At 36.2% G+C, this 24028-nt stretch overlaps 1 protein-coding gene across 1 annotated transcript; it reads right to left on the bottom strand.

The window, feature by feature from the left end:
* Positions 1-1006: 1006 nt before the first annotated feature.
* Positions 1007-22426, bottom strand: Smp_140100 (putative double-stranded rna-binding protein zn72d; the record flags this gene model as incomplete). Its single annotated transcript, XM_018798712.1, has 14 exons — positions 1007-1057; positions 1919-2248; positions 2614-2706; positions 3277-3380; positions 6905-7142; positions 8734-9051; positions 9889-10092; positions 11113-11334; positions 13779-13894; positions 15474-15747; positions 16146-16318; positions 16677-17138; positions 21104-21182; positions 22310-22426. 14 exons carry the CDS (start codon positions 22424-22426, stop codon positions 1007-1009), a joined length of 2781 nt encoding a protein of 926 aa, XP_018653626.1.
* Positions 22427-24028: the final 1602 nt, after the last annotated feature.

A 24028-nucleotide genomic window follows, 5' to 3' on the forward strand; every position in this document is an offset into this window, starting at 1 on the left:
CCTATTCAGAATTGCAAGCCAATAGTCTAAACCATCTACAGAATAAGCTGAATGTGTTAATCACAAGACTTCATAACCCAATGACACCATATACTGACTTACCCTATCTTCGCTAAATACGTAAAACCTAACCAGTAAACTACATGACAACCCCAAACATCAAGTAGGTCTCAACATTGTGCACCATGTAGAGAATAACTCACTGACCAGCGATTTCAAAACTACAACTTCGTTATCTCAGTTGATATAACTCTGCAGGTGCACAGCCAGACAAGCTGTTACTGATAATTGACTGAATCTTGCATAGTCATTGACATTATGATGAAGATACAGACCTTACGAGCCACTGGTAATACAAAAGTGATTACGACATGACATTCTGAACTACATTTACTTGACATTAACGTGCATGAATTGAAATTATGATTTTCAAATACCTAAACACACTTTGGGGCAATTTTAAATCGGATAACCCCAAAACATCTCAAAGATATTTAGCATTCCGTGATAACGAAATGAACTCTACTGAATCCAATCAACTGAACTACATCATAAAAGGCTAATCTGCCTTAATAGAAAGCACGGACCTGGTTACGTTAAACACCCCTTTTCATGAGACCCCAATAAATCATAATTCTGATTTCCCGGTAACTGATAAGACAATGTAGACGCGATAACTAGGACATTGTATATTTCAATAAGAACAAATGAACATGTGGATGATATAAAAGAACGCCAAGAAGGTGGAACCAAATAAATGGACGTGTGATATTGAAATGCACATAATTAAATAGAAGATTTTGAGTTGGCGGTAACAAGGCGAGTACGTTTGGCCGGGGTGCATTCTGACTCAATTTTCAATGCTTCTGTCGTACATTCCTGTGTCTCCGTGCCATTTGCTACAGATGCATTATTATGTTGCTTCATATCATCAGTTGAGCATTCAACTTCGGAAGTATTCTGACCTTGTGAAACATCGGAATTTTGTTCTCGTTTACCACCAGACTTAACAAAAATCTGAGTTCTGAGGTGAATTTAGAGGTTCCATACCAAGAACCTAGAGAATAGGATGTGAATAAACAGTAAAAACTTGGAATGCAGTGTCCATCTGGATTAATGAAAAGTCTGTGAACTAAAAGCCTGATTAATTTGTCTTCGCTAATTAACTGTTTGCTTACAATTCGCTGTTAACTTACCAAAATGGAAGTTACTACTTTCTATATTTATACACCAACTTAATGAAACTTATATGACTGGTGTTGGATGACTACAGTATACTATTGGGGTAACTCTAACTAATAACAAGTTTGTCAAAAACACCTACAACTTAGGGTAAATATGTTTCAGTTTGGTTTGGCCACTTTAGATTATCAACTAAAGAAGGAACTGAAAACATGATACGCGGAAAACTGAATAAACGAAATACTGTTGAAAAGAAATGAAATAGATAGTGACAGTACTTTAAGAAATAAAGAAACAACACAATCATACCAATTACCTACTAACCTTCGTGACACTAAAATCGGAAATAATTAAACACGAAAGTTACGAACAAAAACGTGCTTGGACAGCTTGAAAGATCTTCAGAGTGAAGTGAAACCGATCTTTGGAGATGAGAGTCTAAAGGAATTAGATGATAAGTCAAAACACAGGACAACTTGCCGTTGTAGAATGTATAGGAACTAGTCACATATGAAAAAGATGAAGATAATTGAAGTTTCCCAGTGGGGAATTAAGACAAGTATACACAAAAGCTACATATACAAGGCGATAGTATAACATAGGAATAGTATAGTGTAAATTTAACAGTGATATAAGAAAGTGTATGTTCTAAGGTGACTGATTTTGAAAAGAGAGAACAGTTTAAATCAAGGACGTTACGTATAAGAAAACCTATAGCAGGAATAAAAACACTTACTTTGTATAATTGATTAAAAGCAATTTGTCTGACTATTTGTTGAGCTGAAACAGTTATTTTTTCACAGACTTCATCGGATATTCCATTAGAAATTGTAACATAGAATGGTTTCGTACAAGCCACAGGTATATTGTTCTCCCTAGGAGAATCCTCAGTGTTATTTGAATTAGATGAATGCTTTATTGCAAAGAACAAATATCCATTTGCCATTGATTCGAAAAATCTACGTAGTAATTTGCAAGGATGGAAAAAGTCGCTTGGTACAGAAAGCATATTTCTCATCATATTGTACTCTAAAGATAAGAGATGATCTAAGTGTACTTCAACATCCTAATAAAGTAAAAGGCAATAAAAAAGTTTAAAGTCCACTAAAAAACAAATACTTTAGAACGAGAAAAAATAATTCGGACATTAAATTGAAAACCTTATTACTGTATAACAATTCACTCGATGAAACAGTATTTATCTCGATACATCAGTCCAGTTGCAAATAAAGAAAGCTAGGATCAAATGCTTATTAAATTAAATTAAATGAATATGTATAAATGACTGCTTATACTGGGAAACATTAGGAATAGTTAAGAATTATACTGAACTGGAGACTTTCACATGTACGAGTAAATCTATTCTTAAAAAAGAAGCTATACGTAAAAATGGAACTGTTAGGAGTAACGCAGAACTAAAAGAAAACTTACAAATTCATTTAATTCAATCCAGTATTCATTAGATTGGATAAAGTCGCGTAAAATACGGCTAATTAAGAGTATCGGACCTCCGCTCGTAATATGCTGAATGGAAAATATAAATGGTTAAAATCAAAATATGTTATGAAAATAATCATCACAGTACTAAAAAGAAGAAACCGTCTGAAAAAACTTTTTGTCTAACTACTCCAGATCTTCAAATAGACTAGGTGAAAAGTGAATGATCCTGTATGTGTTTCGGAAAAACAACATAAAGAGATAGTGAAAGATTATATAGTCCTGGCTAAGGAAACCTATAGCATTATTTGACATGAGGTTCAAACATGCAGTTTCGGGAGTGGTTTTAGGAGACCAGGAATAGCGTCAGATGAACTCGGATGGTCAGCACTGGTAGCGTATGAGGATAAAGATAGTCATAGGAGAATGACTGATCACGGAAACATCAGAAATATTAGGAAGTGACAGCGGGATTTGGTCATGAATACTATGATTTCACATGCTGTTAGAACTATTAAAGGAGTTGAGATATGCAAAGTTAAACTGATAACATAAAATTTTACTCCTAAAAGCATACAAGAAAAATACTAAATAATTTGAAAAAAGTAACTGCTTTTTCAGACAAATTGAAATATTGTAGTAAATTGAAACACTTACTTGAAACCATGAAGCATGATCAAGAGCATCTATGGATTTGATGCACTTTTCTTTGGGAATTGGATGACCATTAACGATTAAACGTTGGATAACTGGTGGGATTTCTACACAAAGGAATACGGACATTATTATTATTACATAATCACAACGACTAACAAAGTCAATGTATATCTCCATGAACAATGTACCAAATCAAGTAGTAGACTACATCAACAATATAAACATTCAGTACAATGAGAAATAAAGACAAGAAAAATCACAGAGGAGACGGCTGAAAAGACTTAGTAAAATATTTTGTATTCAAATGTATGCGTTGGGGAATTCAGAAACAGATGTGAACTCACCATCAGTTCCCGATAAGTACGTATATACAGCTTAAATATCCACAGGAAAGTTACACTTTCTTGGGTCTCATTTCTAAATTATGATTGATCAAATTGTGTTGACGACTAATTCTACATTTATTGACCAACTGTATGAGCGAATGTCCTCACACTGCCTCATGCACTGTAAACCACTAGCTTCTATTACCTAACTTACTACTAACTGATATCTGTTGGTTCGTTAACATGGGTTTCAAGTATCGTGTTAACAAGTATCCTGAATAAAAAGCTTTAAAAGCCTGCGTACAGTCACAAGAAATGCTACTAACAAAATGTGCCCACGATCAAATGGAGAATCATAAACACAAACCGACTTAAAGCATTGGAGGAAAGCTTAGCGTTCAAACTGAGTAACAAATTTTTAACAACGTTTGGGATAACAGACGGCAAGGTTTAACAGACAGCTCCATTGATATAATTTGGGGATTTCCATCAGTGGAGTATTTCAATCAGGCAACAAAGGTATAAATACTTGTACCATTTTAATGATAGTTGTGGTAGTTCTCCGAGTTTTGGCTCCATACAGTAGAACTGTCTTCACGTTCGTATTGAAGGTTCTGACTTTGATATTGATTGACGGTTATTTTGAGTTCCATATGTTGTCCAACTGTAGAAATGTCGCATTTGCTCTGCTAAACCTGGTTTTTACAACTGAATCGGATCCTCCTTGTTGATCGATGATGCTGACCAGGTACGTGGACGTTCACACCTCTCCCAGGATTTCTCCATCAAGTGTGATTGGGTTGCTGTTCTCCATGTCGTATTTGAGGATGTTGCTTTTTCCCCTGTGTATGTTGAGGCCTACTGATACAGAGACTTCTGTCACATTGGTTGTCTTGACCTACATTTGTTCGTGTGTGTGGGATAGAAGAGTCAAGTCATCTGAGAAGTCCAAATCGTCTAGTTGCATGTAAGCTGTTCATTGTGTTCCGTGCTTCCCCTCACATGTAGAAGTCTTCATTATACAGTCAACCACCAGAAGAAAGAGAAAGGGAGACAGTAAGCAGCCTTGTCTGATTTCGGTCCTCACTTGGAATGCGTCTGTCAGCTGTCTTCCATGCACGACTCCGCAGTGTAGTCAGCCGTATGATGTTGATGATTTCCTCAGGTACACCATAGTGTCGAAGAAGATTCCATAAGGTTCTCCTATCCATTCTGTTAAACGCCTTCTCATAGTCAAGGAATTTGATGTATAGTGACAAGTTCCATTCGATTGATTTTTAATAGAAATAATATATTCATAGTATCTTATTGGGATATTACAAATATACTTGAATTTATAAAGTCAAACCTTAGTAATGACACCCAATTGATTGCTCAACAATAATGCATAGTGTCACTATTTGGTCTGTGCACGATCGATCCTTACGGAATCCGGCCTGATGATATCTTCATACTCAGTGTTGTCCATTCTGACCTTGGTATTAGGGTGTTCCATCTGGATGATTAGGTCCTCTCCTGAGCAACTTTCAGCTACCGACTGCAGCCTCAGAAATCGATTTTTATCTTCATTGCTATCATTGGTGGGTGTATTGCACGGAATAACATTCATTGTGATCGTCACCTTCTTTGTTTTGAAGTATGCTATGATGATCTTGGATTCATGACATGCTTTGCGTGCTTCTTTGAAAAGCATCAGAACAACTCCCTGAGTGTGTGGAGCATTTTGTTTTTCATGACCAGAGTACAACAGCATCTCTCCCGAATCTATCCTTTTTCGTCCAGCTGGGGTCCAATGGGTTTTACTTATTCCGAGTGCCGTCAAGTTGTATCTCTTCATTACCGCAGCTATTTGATTGGTCCTTCCGGTCTCTCACATTGTCCGAACATTCCATGTACCTATATTAAATGTTGCTCTGGTTGTTAGAAAGAATATCGGTCACGTGACTTCCGAAAAGCCACGGCTTTCACCAAGAGGCGTCATAATTCTTCTGAAAGAAGATCCTTCAAATCCCAAGACAGAGTTTATATGGCTTAAATTAATTTTTCTGGTTGGCATTTTTTCTAGCAAGGTTGTTTTCTATGGGACGGGGTTGCCGATCCCATACCCAACCCTCCTCCTTTACCCGGGCTTGGAACCAGCAGTAACTCCAAAAGAGCAGCAGGAGGAGTGATCGTTGAGAGAATCGAGATATTTGCAATATTTACTGAGTCTGATCTAGAATAACTCAATCATCTACGATTCAAAACACAAGTTCGTGAGCTTGATAGTGACGTTGTCTAGAATGACAGTGGAAGCTTCGCAATCAGACTCTGTAGCCTAAAGGACTTAACAAGAACACCAAAAATATGCTTCTATTTTTCTCAAACAACAATTGTTAAATGAATTCCTGGTGAAACATAAATCTCCTTTTTATGCTTGCATATTTATGCTGGACCGACACAGAATGAATCATAATAGTAATTTGACTTTATAGGTGGTTATGATAACTGTTTTCTGAGACAATTGATTTTCTAATAATACTAAGAAGAAAGAAATATATTTAGAGGTTGATACGAAGCATATACGAGTTGTCATGCTCCGATAAGGATAATGAATGGTAACTTAGGGATCTATTTATGAACCAATATTATGCATATTTTTATCGTATAATTGCTAAATAACTAAACTATTCATATTCATGTTCCCCTTATCATGAGCTTTATTTCGAACTATAAACTATTGTTATACGACTTACCATTGAAGAATTACACCCAGTCTATTGATTACTGTTCTCCTTATTTACAGCCACATTTGGCTAAATCTTGTACATATGTTGTTTTCTATTTTATGGTACGATGTGGTTAGTTTGATTGGTATATAAACTCAGTATGTTTGAAATATAATGATTCATACCGAAGAGGCTGTTATGGACTTAACTGGCTGGGCTAGACAGAAGCAGGACCGGCAAGTACTCTAGACTGCCCGTGTGTCATTGGTCCGATCGATAATTCGCTGCTCTCTGATTGGCGGTCTTATCACGTCATATATTAACAGGGCATCCACTCGGCCACAAATTATAACACGAGTACAGAAAAATAATGTCTAATAATTCGTCGCTGTCTTTTTTACTCGTTTACAATATAAACATCTATAAAATAGGATGTGAACATGTTTCAGGGTCTTAAGATGAACAATGTGTGACTTGGGTTTCCCACTCAAGTAAAAGACTGATAGACGTAAGAATTATTGGTCGCCAGGTAGGAAAATAGAATTGCATACCATGATTGTGAAAAACGTATTTCTAAAGACAGAATATAATTACCATTTTTATCTTCAGGAGCGTCTTCGTTTTTTTGAACTACTACCGGGGAAGTTAAGTTGATCACCAGTGTTATAGTAGGCCATATCGCAGATTCGTTTTCTTTGCAAGCAGGTTTTAAATTTACTTCAGAGATGTCACTTTTATTCAGCAAGGATGGATCTGAACAGGATACCACGACCGTAATTGTTCCCATAGTAGGCTCTGCTGTGACAGTATATTGAAGACGGGATTCCAGTGACTGTATGAAAAAAATCAAGCCAACATATTCCAATCACAACCCAAAATCGATACCACCTTCAGGTTCATTGAAAATATCTCACAATAAAGAAATTTCTGGAGTTCACCCTAATGTAATGAACCTGCAGGATATATCGACTAGGGTTTTCAGAAAATTCTGAATAGCTGACCTTTCTAATGTCTAATCGAATTCTTGAAAATTTACAGAAAACTAATCATAATTTGGGTAGTCTAACATAGATCTAATACACTATTAACGAATGAGCTAAATTATACTTACGAAATGTCTAGTAACTATATTTGAGAATATTAGCCGAGCTTTTCCGTGACAAAGTAGTAATTTTATTACCAGTGAAGATCATAATTATTGCACACGTTAAATCCCACAGACCACTTATGAAAAAAGGTTCGATTATTTCATTATGATAATAATGGAATGATATTTTTATGTCCTAGAAAAATACGAGTTATGTGATTCAGCAGAAGAAGAGGATCGTATACAATGATGATACGATGTGGTCCTAGCGGAAGGCGAATGATATACAGGAGGTGAAACCAGTAAGACGGTAGACTAAATTGAAAGTCAGTCATTGAGACCGAAAATTACAGTTTTAAATAAACGTCAGCGACAAAACTGTCACACATATTATTATTGAAGGCATTTATTGTTATAAAAACTTTGTGAAAAGAGATTCTTATTTTAAAGAATGATATAGTCAGTTAAAGATGGCGAGCGGATGTAACCGCAAACCAGTAAAACAGCTAAATTTTTTAAAGAATCGAAGAACACACTGTTCAAATATAATGATTTTTCAACTGAATTCCGTCCTGTATTGATAGCTTATTAAAAGATTTCCAGGAATACAGGATGGCGGAACATGTGGATTGGAAAACCCTGAAACTAAACTAATTGCAAGCAATGATTTCAGTCACCCGAGGGAATGAATGGTGCATGAAATCGCTGTGGTTCTCAGTTACCGAGAGATTTCCTTTAACGCTACTTTGGTGCTTTGTGCACTAGATTTATTAAGTTGCAAACTTAGAGGATGGTTTGCCCGAACAGTACCCAAGATCTCAAACTATAATAAAGAATAAACACTAACAAAGAATACTTTGTGGGTTGCATTTTCTTAGTTTCCTAGCTCCAATAAAATAATAACTGTTTATGAAGCGATTATAGTAATTACTTTTATTAGCAAATTATAAACTGTCTGTAAACCTTAATAAAATTGGGTGAAAGATGGTATCTTTTAAACAGATTTAACTGCTAGTTAACTGTTAACCGAACTAATGTATTTTAAATGTAGAATTAGCTTAGTTACAAGTGCACAACACGTTTGTTTCTGAAAAAATTCGATAAATACTACAGGCGGCCACCAAATATCGTGTAGCTACAGAGAGAAATTAAACAATTCATACTGTTTGTCAATTTTTGTCGGCGACTTTACAAAATGTTAGTTACTGTACGTCTTAATTACAACTGTCCTAGAGTAGACAAAGTGAACAAAATTTATTCAATGATAAGTTATCAAAAAAGTGATGTTTTGACAAAAAAAACATTGAATAGTACATATAGAGTAAAGTAAACTAACCTCCATTAATTTTGTGATACTAGTTGAAACATAAGATGTTAACTCTTTAGTAGGCCATTTAGAACATATTAAAACTAGTTCTGCTGAATGTTCACCCCTTAAGAGCAAATTTTTTCCCAATGCACCAACACGAACAACACCACAAAGCAGACGTTCACCAACTTTTTCTTCCGATTCATTCAGATTATTATCATCATCACAAGATTTAGCAAATATAGTGGTATCACAAAGATCTAATTTTGAACGCACCTGTTTTAAAATGTAGTTACTAACACATTTCAAGGAACGCTCACAAATCGTTACAGCCAACATCATTGCCTTGATGAAGAGAAGACAAACATTAAAAATTAACGTGGACCAAACAGAAAAGTTTGAGAGCTACTCATACTAACTGGTTGCTCAGATTGATATGGATAAAGTGGACTAAAAACCTGTGATACAGTTAAAGGAGGTTTTTATAACCGAACTATCGAGCTTCATAGCTCAAACTGATGGCGTAGTTTAGAGAAAATACGGAATCTCTGAAAAAGAAACATTGCCTGGTACATTTCTCTTGTTTCCCATTAAATTACTAACTGTTATTCAGTAAAGAAAATGGATGAATTCTAGATATGACATTGATCAGTAATACACTACTAAGGTCGTATTTATGACTGAACGTTACCAAATTTTGAATATGATTAATAATCTAAATAACTGAAAACCATGTAATATTGTATTTGATGGTTGAACACAATTAACAGGAAGCTTAGTCAGAACCACACTTCAGTATTTGTGAAGAACGCTATTTCTTGTTAAAAAGGAAAGCCTGTGTTAGCACTATTCTACATAGTATTAAAGTCTTTGATAGTGGAATTGGATAAGAGATCTTGGTTTCGAAAGTCTAAGTATGGCCTGCTTACCAGTGTCAAGAAATATTGAAACAAAGTTGAAATTTCAGCAGAAAAGCTTTTTTTCTTTCTTTCTCTCTCTCTCTCTCTATATATATATATATATATATATACCGATGGAAAAAACACAAGACTACTTCAATGGACCGACCAGCAGAACTAAGAACTACCTAATACACAAAAGTAGAAATTTGGATGAAGAAAATTTTCGTAAAATTAGTATATCGTATACAACGGTAGTTTATTAGTAAAAAAAAGTAATTACCTGAACTTCCCAAGCTGTCGGTAGCAAAGATGTATGTTTAGAACTGATATACCTGCTTTCTAGAGACTTATTAGTAGTTTGAGGAGTGTATATTCGAGGGACTTGTGCAGAAATACGGTCATATGGAATCCCAATCATACAATTTCCGGTCATATTGCTATTACGCAAGGTGCTGAAACTGGGGAAACTGCTAGTATTTTGTTTCTGAAAATGTATAAAATTAATGTAATATATTGTTTCTAACTAGAGATGAATGAAGTAGTATAAGCCAAGTTACCGAAAAGATACTTTGAAGCACAAAATATTTCTGACAAGACTTAGGGCGCACAATCTTAGTATCATAAAGGTATGGACAACTGACTTTATTATTAAATAGTTTGAATATATGATCACTTTCGATAAATTGTAAGGGGCCGATTATAAATATTTAAAGGTAAGTGATTAATTGACCAGCTTTTACGTGTGCTAAATTAATCTAGAACCACACCTTCAATCCTATTTGTGAATTATTTATTTGGTTGTAAACAATGCGTTTTTGTAATCCGATTAGTTAAATCCATACAACATAAATGGCTTTGACTCGATGTTGACATTTGAACAGGCATGATTGTTCTCTGTATAGTGTTTAATTAGATTTTATGACATCTCGAATATTAGTGTTTTTTTCGTCATGATTAAAAATCATCGAAATATATTAAAGTTTATACATTAAGAAAATCCTACCAACTTTGAAACAAAGCAATATGTATTTGTATGATATACAATTGACAAACGTAAGGAATAGTTGTAAACTATTCGTTTTTACTAAATATATCAAAGTGATCAGTGTTTATTTCTGTATAGTACTAACACTGGAATGAGTAATATTATACTGTTATAAAAGACTTATTGATATTCGTGAATTTCCTTGTTAAAATCACGGATTGATCTTAAACAACAATCGGAAACCAACAGTGTCCTATCTACAACCTCAAGTACAATCAATCCATGATGTAGACTGTGAAACCCAAAGCTTCCCATAAATCCCTTATAATAATGATAATCATGTGCTCATTGGTGACTGTTTTTAAGAGTTTATTCTCGGAGTCCTAGTGGAAAGCCAAGTTCAATAACGTCGGGTATGAAGTAGTTACCCGCCAACCGCGCTGGAAGATAGGGTTTGCAGTAAATACTAATGGTCTACACAGAGTAAATATTGTTAATAAAAGAAAACTATGGACCCACTGGTTCGTTACGTTTTGCCTTCTTTTCTTTAGCTGCTATTACTTTTCGACGAAGTTGATTTCCTGGATTTGGATCGACAATAAACGATGGATCAACTTTCTTTTTGTATTGCTGACGATGACGACGACCACGTAAATGACATTCACGAGAATCTGGATTTGAAAATTCACAATCACATAACTTGCAACGATATTTAACAGTTTTGCTGTTGCTATTGATAATCTGATTGGAGAGAAAATTTTTCGAAAAGGAGAGAAAAACAGCAAGTGAATTATGACGACCAACTTAAAGATTATATATTTAGTACAATTATTTCCAAACAACATTAAGATTGAGACAAATAAAAAAACGTGCGTTTCTACACTTAAGCACGATGTAGGAGATTACGAAAATATTTATTTTAATCTCCAAAGTATCTGATATCAAGTGACTTGTGATAATCTGAACTACTCATATGGAAACTGGATATTCAAAAACTGTGATCTTTTACGAAAGTGTATATTTAACCACATACTATAGAAGGGGTTAGTGTTTTCAATTGACATCTATTGTCTGGAAATGTATAGAATTATTTAACTTCCTAAAACCTTGGCAGATAAAATAGGGTTCTGAATGCACGATCCACTAGCTAATAACAAAGTACCTAAGCCAATGATGGGAACATAACAACCAGAAGTTGAAGATAATGAACAATATCTCTTTGTTTTAAGTTCCATTTTCTATATAAGTATAGTATACTTAATAAGATTTAAAATAAGTGATTTTGACAAACCAAAAACGAACAGAATAAAAGGCTACTATTATAATTTTTAGACAAGTTTATCATACTTGGTAGGAAGGTTTTCATTGCAATTAGTTTTTAGACTACCATTACAAAAATCTCTCCTGAAAATAATTGCTGTTATCGAAACACAAGTAACCGATTGCAACAGGCAAATTGAAATCTTTTGTAAAGATATTTAGGAAAATTTGACAAATAAGGTTGGTGATTAGCTCTGTTACGAAACATTTCATAAGCTTTTATATAGCTTGCTTCTCAGTCTCTTTAAATAATTAACCGCAGAAGATTGAATTTCCCAACATCGCTTGGCGGTGAAAAAGGAAAATTCAAGGAAAAGTAGAAAGGACAGAATTACAAATTAGGACTTACTAACCTGGAGAAACAAGGAATAAATGCTATTTTCTAAAATTGCATGGTCAAGTTCTCTCAAGAACCTAACATTTTAAAGACCCAGTTATGATAGTTTTCTTAAGACCAATAAAGATTCAAACAAACCCTTGACTTTATAGTTTGCAGAAATTTCAGTCTTGTATGTGAACACTTTACAATATCCTTTATCGATTTAGTTAGTCAGTTATACACAATGCAGATACCTGGCACATGTGTGCATCCATTTAAGTTGCCACACCACAACCTCATTAGCACAACTAGATGGGCGAATTCCTGAGTAGTAGAGGCGTGCTGTGTGTGCTATCGACATAAGTAGGACATAACGCCAGTCAAAAGTGGAATGCCCAGCAGAAAGTTGTGAAGATCGAATCGAAGGGAACAGAGAATGATTGTTATGGTAATAAAGGAACGATGAAGTTTGGAGCAATTGATGGAGGATTTACAAATGAAGTATTGGACGTATGGTTTTTACATTTTACGAAAGAACTCTGTAATTTTGTATTCTAATACATTTGATTGTCCCCACTTATGTTTCCGTTCATTACAGAGGTAGTAACCGTATTAGTGGTAATAAAAAAGGATTAAGCATCAAGGATAAAATTCGAGAAGGAAATACGGATTAGTGCGATAATAGAAAAAACTATATGGTAATTTAAAAATTTAGGATCTAAAGAAAGACAAAGAGTGAATACACCTGAGCAATTGAGAACGATTTTGAGCCATACCATTCAAACTCTCTTATAGGTTTAATTATCTGAGTATTTGGAATCATGAATGGAACGAACGACATAATATAAATCTTCCACTTAGCCCGTTTGGGTGACAGCGGTGATAAAAGCCGAATACGAACCAAACTGAGAGAGCTTATTTCAGACATTCATTTGTGCAGATAAACGGTAAGAAGTGAAACATGAAGGAAGGCAATTCAGCTTACTTAATTAAAACGTGACTCAACATTTATAACTATGAAAAATATGAACAACTATACAGATAGATAAGTACAATTATACACACATGCTCAAGGTCGCATACATGACTGGGAAGATGAGAATATTTTATCTGTTCAAAAGTAAGGACAAATCGTGCAGGAGTATAATAAAGCTAGTTGCTATACTCTAACAGTCGGTAATGATAATTATGCGAACCCCAACCACGTAGTCTGAACTTACCTACATGACCCAAGTCTAGTAATCACCGTCTTCGTGAATTGATATCATGTATTGGTTCAGCCCCACATAGCTTCTTTTGAATATACTCCAACGCTGGCCGTCATCACACGTCGATGTCGACGGTGGATGGTGATACGCAACATAAGTTAAATTAAGAATGTCCTTCATGATGAAAGCAGCATTTCTGTACGCGTATTCTGTATGAATCATGTTAACTGTGGAAGTTTGGTATTATCTACAAGTGTTTTATTTTATTTAACTTTAAACTATACATTCAAAAAATACATAATTAAAAGCATAATAATTTATATTACATAAGCTCTTACAGTTTCTAAATACTCTTGTCCAACAGCAGGTAGTTCAGGACCAGTAAGTTGTTTTAAATCAATATGCTTCATAAACGTGTTTTCCGTAGGATTTGTTTTATTTTCATCCGCTTCACCTGTAGTAAAGATAAAAAACGTATTCTGTAGTAATGAATGATAAGGAATAACAAGACTTGCAGAAGTAACCCATTTAAAGTTAATCACAGTAAAAACTGAAATTTACTTCAGCAGTACTAGAAAATGGAATCGACAATGGTACACTGTTTCGTCTCATTTAATCAAAGTAAATGATCAACAATAATGAATCAAGCAAAATCAAGACTATTAAGGATCCATAACTGAACTTACTCTGGATTTTAGTCGTCTACCGTACTGGTAAAGGATTATTATAAATAGTGCCCATCAGCTCCCCAACGACCCTATTTCATGAGATCAGTCAGTCAGTCACAACGTAGAACTTCGTACGTACGTACATCAGTTCGAGTTGCCATACCACATTAGCATAGAGATGCAGTTGTCGATTCAAATCCCATAGTGGTAGAAGTAGTAAGCGTATAAGCAGTAATCGGAAAGATTAGAGGTTGAAGATGTTATTCAAGGAGTATGATCGAGTGAAATAAATTTGGAAAGCGAAAAAAAGAAAGGGACATGAAGAATTCAGAAGATTAGAATTCGGTAGAGCACAAAGAGTGGATGCACCTTCGCCATTGCAAACGATTTTGATTCATGCCATTCAAGGTCTTTAACCATCGATTGCTATCATCTCGCGAATCCCAACCAGGTAGTCTACATCTACCAGCATGGCTTAGTCCAATTGTCAGTGACTTCATGGATTTGTGCCACGTTTTGGTCTGACCGCCCCTAGCTTTCTTCCAACCTACTCCTACACCATAAAACATCACACGTCGGGGCAGTCAGCGGTTGGGCATACGTAACACGTGTTCCAGCCATCTCAACTGATGAAGTTTTACTACTTCATCAATCGATTTGCCATCCTTACCTACTACCCGTTTCCTAACAACTGCATTACTTACCCGGTGGTCCCAGGATGTACGAGCAATGCTTCGAAGACCCCTATGATCGAATACTAGCAGCCTACGAATATCCTTTACTATTATCGGCCATGTTTCACTGCCATAAAGTAGGACGGAACAAACTGCTGCACAGTAAACCTGTCCTGTGGTTGCTAGACGGATATCTTGCCTACGCCATAAATGACGCAAGTTGGCGAAAGCTAGACGAACCTTCTGTATCCGTGCTAAGATTTCGTCACACACCAGACCACAAGGGCTGATGAGACTCCCAAGATAAGTGAAGCGGTCGACATGCCCAACTACTTCACTCCCTATCGTTAGTTCAGGTGTCGATGCAACCCAATCCTGAAGTAGCATTTTGCACTTCGAGGGAGAGAATCGCATCCCGAACATGCCTGCATAGTTGGTTATAGTGGTCAGAAGACTCTGCATTTTGTCAGCATCTTCACCAAATAGAACTATGTCATCTGCGTATTCTAAGTCAACAAGTGGGTCTCCCGGTAAAAGTTCAACTCTTAGAGTTTTTTTAACAAATATTTTAAACGAAGGTATAATTTCACAATCTAAGTTAAACAATGACTGTATGAGTACTGTGAAGTAGCGGATCCAAAGAAATGGGGGAAAAATAACCGTAAACTTGCGAAAGACTAAAAATCCTCACCTGGTTTAGCATCGTCAACTGCAGTGGCAATCATATCTGCCACAATAGCTGGTACAAGAGGATCATCAGTTTCTGGAATTGGTTTCCCCAATTCCTTGTGTAACTTGAGCGTACGTTGATGCTGCCTACCAGATAAATGAGCAGTGTAAGAGTCAGCACCAGTGCAACCAACATCACAAAGCTCACAACGTAATTCTCGTGAAGCTGAGTTGATAATTAATGATGAATTCCCATCGTTAGAGACTTCCTGTTTTAATTTTTCAATCGCTTCAACCTAATAGTGAGAAAATGATAAAAACAAGAAAACAATCCAAGGTTAAAATGATATTAAATAAACTATTCATAGTATTTTATTCTTGAGAAGACGACGAATTGAGACCTGACAGCGATTTAACATCTCCAATAGTAGCTTATCAGACTGTTGGGAATGTTACTTATTACATTCTAGATAGGTTAAATTATGGTTTTTGAAGGTTATTCCTGTAACACGGAACATATGAAGGTAAATGCAAAAGATAAATTCAATTGAAATGATAACAAGAAAGCTTGAAGCTTGTAAACAACTACGTGATATCAATGATAGCTTACAATCGTTTATGTTTCATTGCATTAAGAAAGCAATTCAATTAAAAATAATGAATAAATCAAACAGTATTTGTAGTACAATTTTACCTGGGACAATCTTTTTTTGTGGCGTTGACCAGATTCATGGTCTTTGAAGGCTAGTGGACCTGCACAGCTAACTTTACAAATATCGCAGTAAAAAACTGATGGTTCTTTTGTAGTTGTAGTCGTACTAGTAGTATTACCAGCGTGAGTACCTTGGTTGGGGCGATTTCGAAGACCTATTAAAAACAACATCAAAATCAAATGTTTATCTTGTCGAAAGAGAATTAAACATGATTTGTGCAAACAATTAATACAACAGAATCTTTTGAGACAAACTATGTGAAGGTTAATTATTCTACACTATTTGTTATAAAATTTGATGCTATTTTTCAGCCTATAATTATTTTATCCATAAATTGACGAGTTAGAATGTCAAGCCACTAAATATCACGAAATTATGTGGGAATTAGGTTAATGAAGATGCTTTAGGCATCCCAAAAAGTCATTGCACGCATCAAAGTTAAACAAGTTTAAGATAAAACACTAAATTTTAGTCGATTCAAATCCGATTATTGTTAACGCACAAAACCTTACTTCCTCTATTTCCCTTGAAAGGACCAGGAGTTCTAACACGCCCACGATTTTGAAACGTAGAGTTTTCAGGAGTTCTATTGTAATGAACTGGAATCCCAGTGTATACCGACTGGGGTGTTGGATTAGGTTGTGAAGTGTATTTTTGAATATCAGTGTAGAAGTGATTAGCCGAGGAATTTAAAGTCATCCAACTAGGAATCTCAGGAGGGACACGAAGGCCAAACTGATTCTGATAATCAAGCACTACGTTGCGATTCTCATTGACTTCAGAGGTTGTCGGTAGTTGTTCTGCAAAATTAACACAAGTTTCGTCTGTAGAAGGTACTATCCCAGGTCTGCTGTAATACTGTGAGGGACAAAGCGAATATCCACTGTCACTCCGAAGAGGGGGTGTAGACTGAAAATCCTGAGGTGGAACTTCAAAACTAAAAGGCCTGTGTTCAGGTCTTTGAACAGCACTTCCTACAAAGTTGAAGAGAATAAAAAGAATAAAAAAGCCCAGCATAAACCTAAGAAACAAAAGGTATTTAACCAATCTCACAGAGCTAAATTGATTAATCTGTTTTTCCTTACTATATAGTTATTATAAACCAAATAGTTGGTCGTGAATATATAACAAAGAATTGGACAGTGCCCCATAATGCCCTGGTACAGCCGAGTAGGGAGGGTCCGTCTTCCCTCCTCCTCCCTTTCACATGGCCACGCGTGTATAGCCTCTGCAAGGGAAGTCCTACTCACTGCCTTCTCGCATCATGGGTATCGTTTACGAAATTCACAGGACGAAAAGCGAATGCCCGGCGCTTTAACCGGGTTGGTGGACACGGAGAGTCCACCTAGGGGAGTTGCAAAACCCTGATTCCAAACCAATATTGCACATGGGCTCCAGTATCCTGAGGGAACAAATGGAGTATGAACCAATAGTTGGTCACCGGCTACCATGGTGCTGCATCTCCTTACGATTCTCCACTGCCTTGTGGATCAGACATTTAGGCCAAAGGCCCCAGGTGTGACCCCCTTAAAAACCACCTGCTTCGGTTTGGGCACCCGGGCAGTATCATAGCCCTCACACAAATAAATAGAATGACAATTTCTTGTGGGGCATATATATATCTGGTGTCCCGTTGTACCAATATTTGTGTTCAAATAATAATGATAATAAAGACAGTGTGGGTTATCATTTTAACCGAATAAAGAACTCTTACCAATTTTCTGAATAATACACCACGTTAAAAAGCTAAATAGTATATGAGAAACGTAATTAAGCTAAAAGACATAAGATAGGTGACTTGAGTGGTGGTAGGCAATATAATGGATGATCTGAAATATTTTTCTCGTCACGGTATACTACCGCTAGACTAGATACCTGATCGATATGCTATGCACAGACTAGATCACTTTATGTCAGATATACGATTCACGACCGAAAATGAAGAACAAAAGTAATGCTAGATAATACTTTATTCAACACACAAGTCGTTCTCAGTGAGTCCGGGGTAGAAATCAATAACAGGCAAGGAAGTCATATTTTTAGTAGTCAGTAAGCTGTGCCTACTTGGTTTAATTTGTTTATTCTGGTTAGCGTTTTTTAGCATCAAAGCAGCACCTAAAGACTATCCTATAGATGTCATTCCACCAGCGAACGAACAAATCAGGATGGTCATCAGACAAATCAAGAAATAGGAAAGCAGCAGGGCCTGACAATATACCATCTGAAGCAACGAACTCATGTTCTATTCAGAAAGATTAGAGAGGAAGGATAAGTATCGACAAACTGGAAAGAAGGATGTCTCATCAAGATACCAAAGAAAGGAGATCTGAGCAAATGTGAGAACTACAGATGCATCACACTACTATCGGTACCAGGAAAATTTGCAAGTGTTCCTGAATTGGACGAAAGATTCAGTAGACGACCAACTTCGAAATCAACAGGCTGGATTACGTAAGGATCGGTCGTGCGCAGACCAAATAGTGACACTATGCATTATTGTTGAGCAATCAATTGGGTGTCATTACTAAGGTTTGACTTTATAAGTTCAAGTAAATTGGACATTGGGTAGATCCTTATTAATAAAATATATTTGTAATATCCCAATAAGATACTATGAATATATTATTTCTATTAAAAATCAATCGAATGGAACTTGTCACTATACATCAAATTCCTTGACTATGAGAAGGCGTTTAACAGAATGGATAGGAGAACCTTATGGAATCTTCTTCGACACTATGGTGTACCTGAGGAAATCATCAACATCATACGGCTGACTACACTGCGGAGTCGTGCATGGAAGACAGCTGACAGACGCATTCCAAGTGAGGACCGAAATCAGACAAGGCTGCTTACTGTCTCCCTTTCTCTTTCTTCTGGTGGTTGACTGTATAATGAAGACTTCTACATGTGAGGGGAAGCACGGAACACAATGAACAGCTTACATGCAACTAGACGATTTGGACTTCTCAGATGACTTGACTCTTCTATCCCACACACACGAACAAATGTAGGTCAAGACAACCAATGTGACAGAAGTCTCTGTATCAGTAGGCCTCAACATACACAGGGGAAAAAGCAACATCCTCAAATACGACATGGAGAACAGCAACCCAATCACACTTGATGGAGAAATCCTGGGAGAGGTGTGAACGTCCACGTACCTGGTCAGCATCATCGATCAACAAGGAGGATCCGATTCAGTTGTAAAAACCAGGTTTAGCAGAGCAAATGCGACATTTCTACAGTTGGACAACATATGGAACTCAAAATAACCGTCAATCAATATCAAAGTCAGAACCTTCAATACGAACGTGAAGACAGTTCTACTGTATGGAGCCAAAACTTGGAGAACTACCATAACCATGATCGAAAAAGTACAAGTATTTATAAACAATTGTCTACGTAAGATACTGAATGCCCGTTGGCCGTATACCACCAGTAGCAGTCTACTGTGGGAGAAAACAAACCAGCTTCCAACTGAAGAGGAAATTAGGAAAGAACGATGAAAGTTGTAGATACGACATACATTTCGGAAATCAGACTTCATCACGAGGCAAGCATTAACTAGGAATCCCGAAAGGAAACGGAAAAGAGGAAGGGCGATAAACACATTGTGTCAAGAATTGTAAGCAGACATCAAAATGATGAATAGCAACTGGAAATGATTGCCCAGGACAGAGTTGGATGGAGAGTTGTTATAATTTGTATTTTTGCTAATAAATGACCCAGCTATTCCTATTGCTTAGTATTCTTATACGATGACACTCAACAAGACCCCAAAATCAGAACACGTTGAACAGGAATGAAATTGTATTCAAAATAATAATGATAAGTGAACAGCAATCAATAGTTTAAATAATGTTCATATATTTATAGTATATACATAAGAAGCTTATAGATTTTTCTGCAATAATATGCCCGGGCTGATTGGTTTAAAATTAACCAATCAGCGCGCAGCAACACCATCATGCATGAAACATGCTTAATCCAATCTATATCCCACTAACAAGAGTACTGGTGGGTGACCCGTGCTCCTTCACGAGGGGTAACAGGTGTAAGTGTGCCTGCTTATCTACGTTGACTAATCACATTTTACACCTACCACACCTCAATAAGACAAATCTGAATAATCCAAAAATCCGTTATCCAGTCCTGTGACATCAGGAATAGTTACGTTTAGAAAACTTCTAATTGAAGCACATTTTCTTTACAATGATAAATGGTGGATGTGAAAATATAAACTACATAATACGAATGAATTAACGTGACTGAAACTGGTTTTTAACCGACTGAGGCACGGACGTTTTATTTTGCTGCTTATAACATAGTAGCCACTAGATTCATATTTCCATGAGCAAGCGTCACTACTGACTAGTACGATGCCCTCATAACCCTGCTCCTGTTAGTATAATATCTCAAAGTTGGTGGTAACTAGGCGTACAAGATTGTAACAACAATTTCTACACCTGCTTTCACTCATTTTGAAACGCCAATAAAGTTGTTAAGCTATGGACAATCAAGAGCTTGTAGTCTTTAAGTCGTCAAACCTTAAAGGTTATCTCATGAGTGTTGAGAGTAGACAACATAGTAGTCAGTGAGTCACAACGTAAGACAAAGTACGTGTATCGGCCCAAGTTACTACACTTCATACGAGCACAGCTAGAGGAAACCAATAAAGTACGAGTCAAAATATTACAAACAAATAAAGATAGGAAATCTAATTTAACCGTAAACAAAATTACGAGAGGATTTTATATTCAAAATATCTAGCACATGCATCAATGTCAAATGGATAGTCTCTGGTTGACCGATTAGGCAATTGCTTCATTTTACAGACAACCTACAGGTGTTTAAAGATCCTAAAACCGATCCTTATTTAAGGTCAAAGTAAAACACAATTATTTATGCATCATACAAAACGAAAGAATATTCTTACCAAATGAATTCATATCACTTGTATAAAATGTAGGTGGTGGTTGGACATTATACTGATGACCAAACTGATTCATAATAGGCTAAAAAAGAAAATTTATAACTAAACGGATTCATAAACTCTTGTTAGTCTAAATAAGAGCCTTTCAGTTATTAAACACTAAGAATTTAGAAAAGTAGATTATCCATTTGAAACACACTTGCGGATTATCACCAATGCAAAAGAAGCGTGAAATTTTGCGACTAGTACAACTGCTTTACTCAATATATGAAAGCACCAATCAAATATAACTCATTTATAGTATGAGTGTTTTCGTATTCGGACATGGACTATGCTGTTTGTATGAGGACTAATGGTACTACTTAACAGGTCAAACAAGAAATATAGAGCGGCGTTTGGACCCGAGACATAGCAGTTGAAGCTGAGTGCTGTAACCACAGCGAAAGCCACGTTAGTCCTGGGTTGTTCAATTAGTCAGGAAGTAAATTTAGTGGTGAGTATATATATATATATATATATATATACATCAGAATCACGGTTAATCACGAAAATTTTGGTACGCTAGAGAAACGGGAAATGTGCCGCACAAAGTAGAAATGTCAACACTAGGGAGAAGTGAATTTTTGATGATGATAATAATAATAACAGCAATAAAAGTAGTAATTGAGAGACGACTCGATTTTAAAAAAATTGAGGAAGATCTTGTTTGGTGAAGAAAACAGATGGGTATCATACAACTGGCTTTTACTTTCAGTTGTATCTGATTTTTATGCTTTTCAAGACTACGTCCAGAGGATCGTCACTAAGCAACATATACCAGCCCCGTACAGTTATATCACATTTCCTTGTCCCATATCATAAGTTGACCCAGTATCAGTATTGGTAAATGTGGAGCATAGCAGCTGAGACATCAATCAAAAAACATGTTCAAGACACCGAAGCCGGTGTTCCAGGGTGATAGGAATGGTTGAGATCGTAATGCAAACATGACCAAGACCTGTGGGTTACCTACAAAGCGGTTTCACCTGATGTGAACAATCCTTTAGGAAAGATGATTGGTCATAATCAACATAAAGCATGGTCAAAACGACGGGTCAGCTCAAGTGAATGTGAGTATATTACCATAGCAAAGTGAACACCGAAAGTCACGTAACATTTTTTAGATACGAAAGATCACGATTTACAAGAATAAAGAACTGCCCCAAATACCTCAGCACGGCTTAGAGTGAGGAGAATTTTCATTCTTGACAAGTCCCCATATGGTCGCAGTCCAAAACTGAATTGTAATTGATTTCTTAATGCGTTAAAATGGTCAATGGATATCATTTATGATCGGTCAGTAGTTGCTCGTACTTGTAATATTTGATTCAAGAGGGCGTTAAGACCTTAATAGGACCAGAACAGCACCTGGCACTGAGTGAAATACGACTGACTAGCGGTTAGAACACAACTTGAAACTACTCGCCCACATGTTTGAACCGTGCCCTAACTACTTCAGCTTGGGGAGCTGACATTAACGTACTTTTAACCTGATTATAATACAATCATTTCGGCAAATGATTCGAGTCACTAATTATTCACGGAAGTCACTAATTGGCAGTTTGAGTTACGAGCTCTCAAAAATTCACGGTTTCAAAACCTACATGAAACCACAACTTCTCCAATAGGTAGTCTATCATCATAGAAAATCCTTGAACTATTTCACTCACAGGGTGTTATTACAAAATCAAGACTTCGGAAGGAAAATAAATATCCGAAGGACAAAAAGGAAATCAATCATCTATTTACATATTGACTAAAACGATGACACATCAAAGTGGAGATAAGCAGAGTAGCTAGAATTATTCGTCTTGTTTACAAAGTTTATGTTGAGACGACCCAGGCGAAATTGATAAGGCTATAATAGTCATCTGCAATGTCAACGAATGTCATAAACAATGAATCTGTCGAAAGATTGGCACTTGTCTTTACTAAGACAGGAACCATCTGGATAAATCGGTGATCAAGGATGACAATACCAAATGTTATCTAGTCGAGATAGCACTGTTCAGTGATAAGCCGAGGTGTTAATGTCAAACCAACAATCGTCTATTCCTTGAAACTGTAGCTTGAAGAAATTCCAATGTCATATATTACGTAAGAATACACTAATGAACAAAATAAACAGAGCTACAAACCCGCAGAAAAAACCTCAGACCGCCGTCTGGTTATCAGGGAGGAACCTTATAACAAGCAGTTCAATTTTCAATTGATTCAAGTTTGTACATTAAGAACGAAAGGTTGACGCCATGTTGATCGTTTCTTAGTGAGATTATTATAGTTTTTGGTCCCTCCTCTTGAATGAGTCTATAAAAGTTGTATATTGCTTCTATTGGAAGTGTGTATAAGAACTTTTGTCTACATTTGAAAGAATAGTTTCTCAGTATTCGGTCGCCAAGTTAATATAAGACACTAAAGAGGAACAGTATATTTGTAGTATCACAGCGAGTATATGTTAAGTAAATCCAACGTCTCTCTCGGCGATCTGCTCCAAGATTTTTCAAGGGAATACAATGAAACATCAAAATTATCAAATATAAATAGGTACATGGTTCTTTGGGCAATTACATGCTAAATAAAATGGTTCAAATGGTTATGAATAGACGGAGCTTTTGCTTAACGGGCTTCCGTATCTAGTCTCAGTGGATCAATAAGAATATGTCAAGTTTTCTCTTAAAAGACTCCTGTGGATTCGCTTGGACTAACTTAGCCAGCAGCGAATTCCAACGTTTGACTACTTTGAAGGAGTAGAAGGTATGTATACAGTCTGCACACAATCATGTTAACAATGTTTGAAGTAGATATTTGCATTATTGTGTGCGAGAAATGTGATGTGTGACGAAGGTGTGTTAAGATAACTGAATTTATGTATTCCTAAGTAGATCTGAG

The sequence above is a fragment of the Schistosoma mansoni genome, chromosome 7 (assembly GCF_000237925.1).
Source record: "Schistosoma mansoni strain Puerto Rico chromosome 7, complete genome".
Taxonomy (NCBI): domain Eukaryota; kingdom Metazoa; phylum Platyhelminthes; class Trematoda; order Strigeidida; family Schistosomatidae; genus Schistosoma; species Schistosoma mansoni.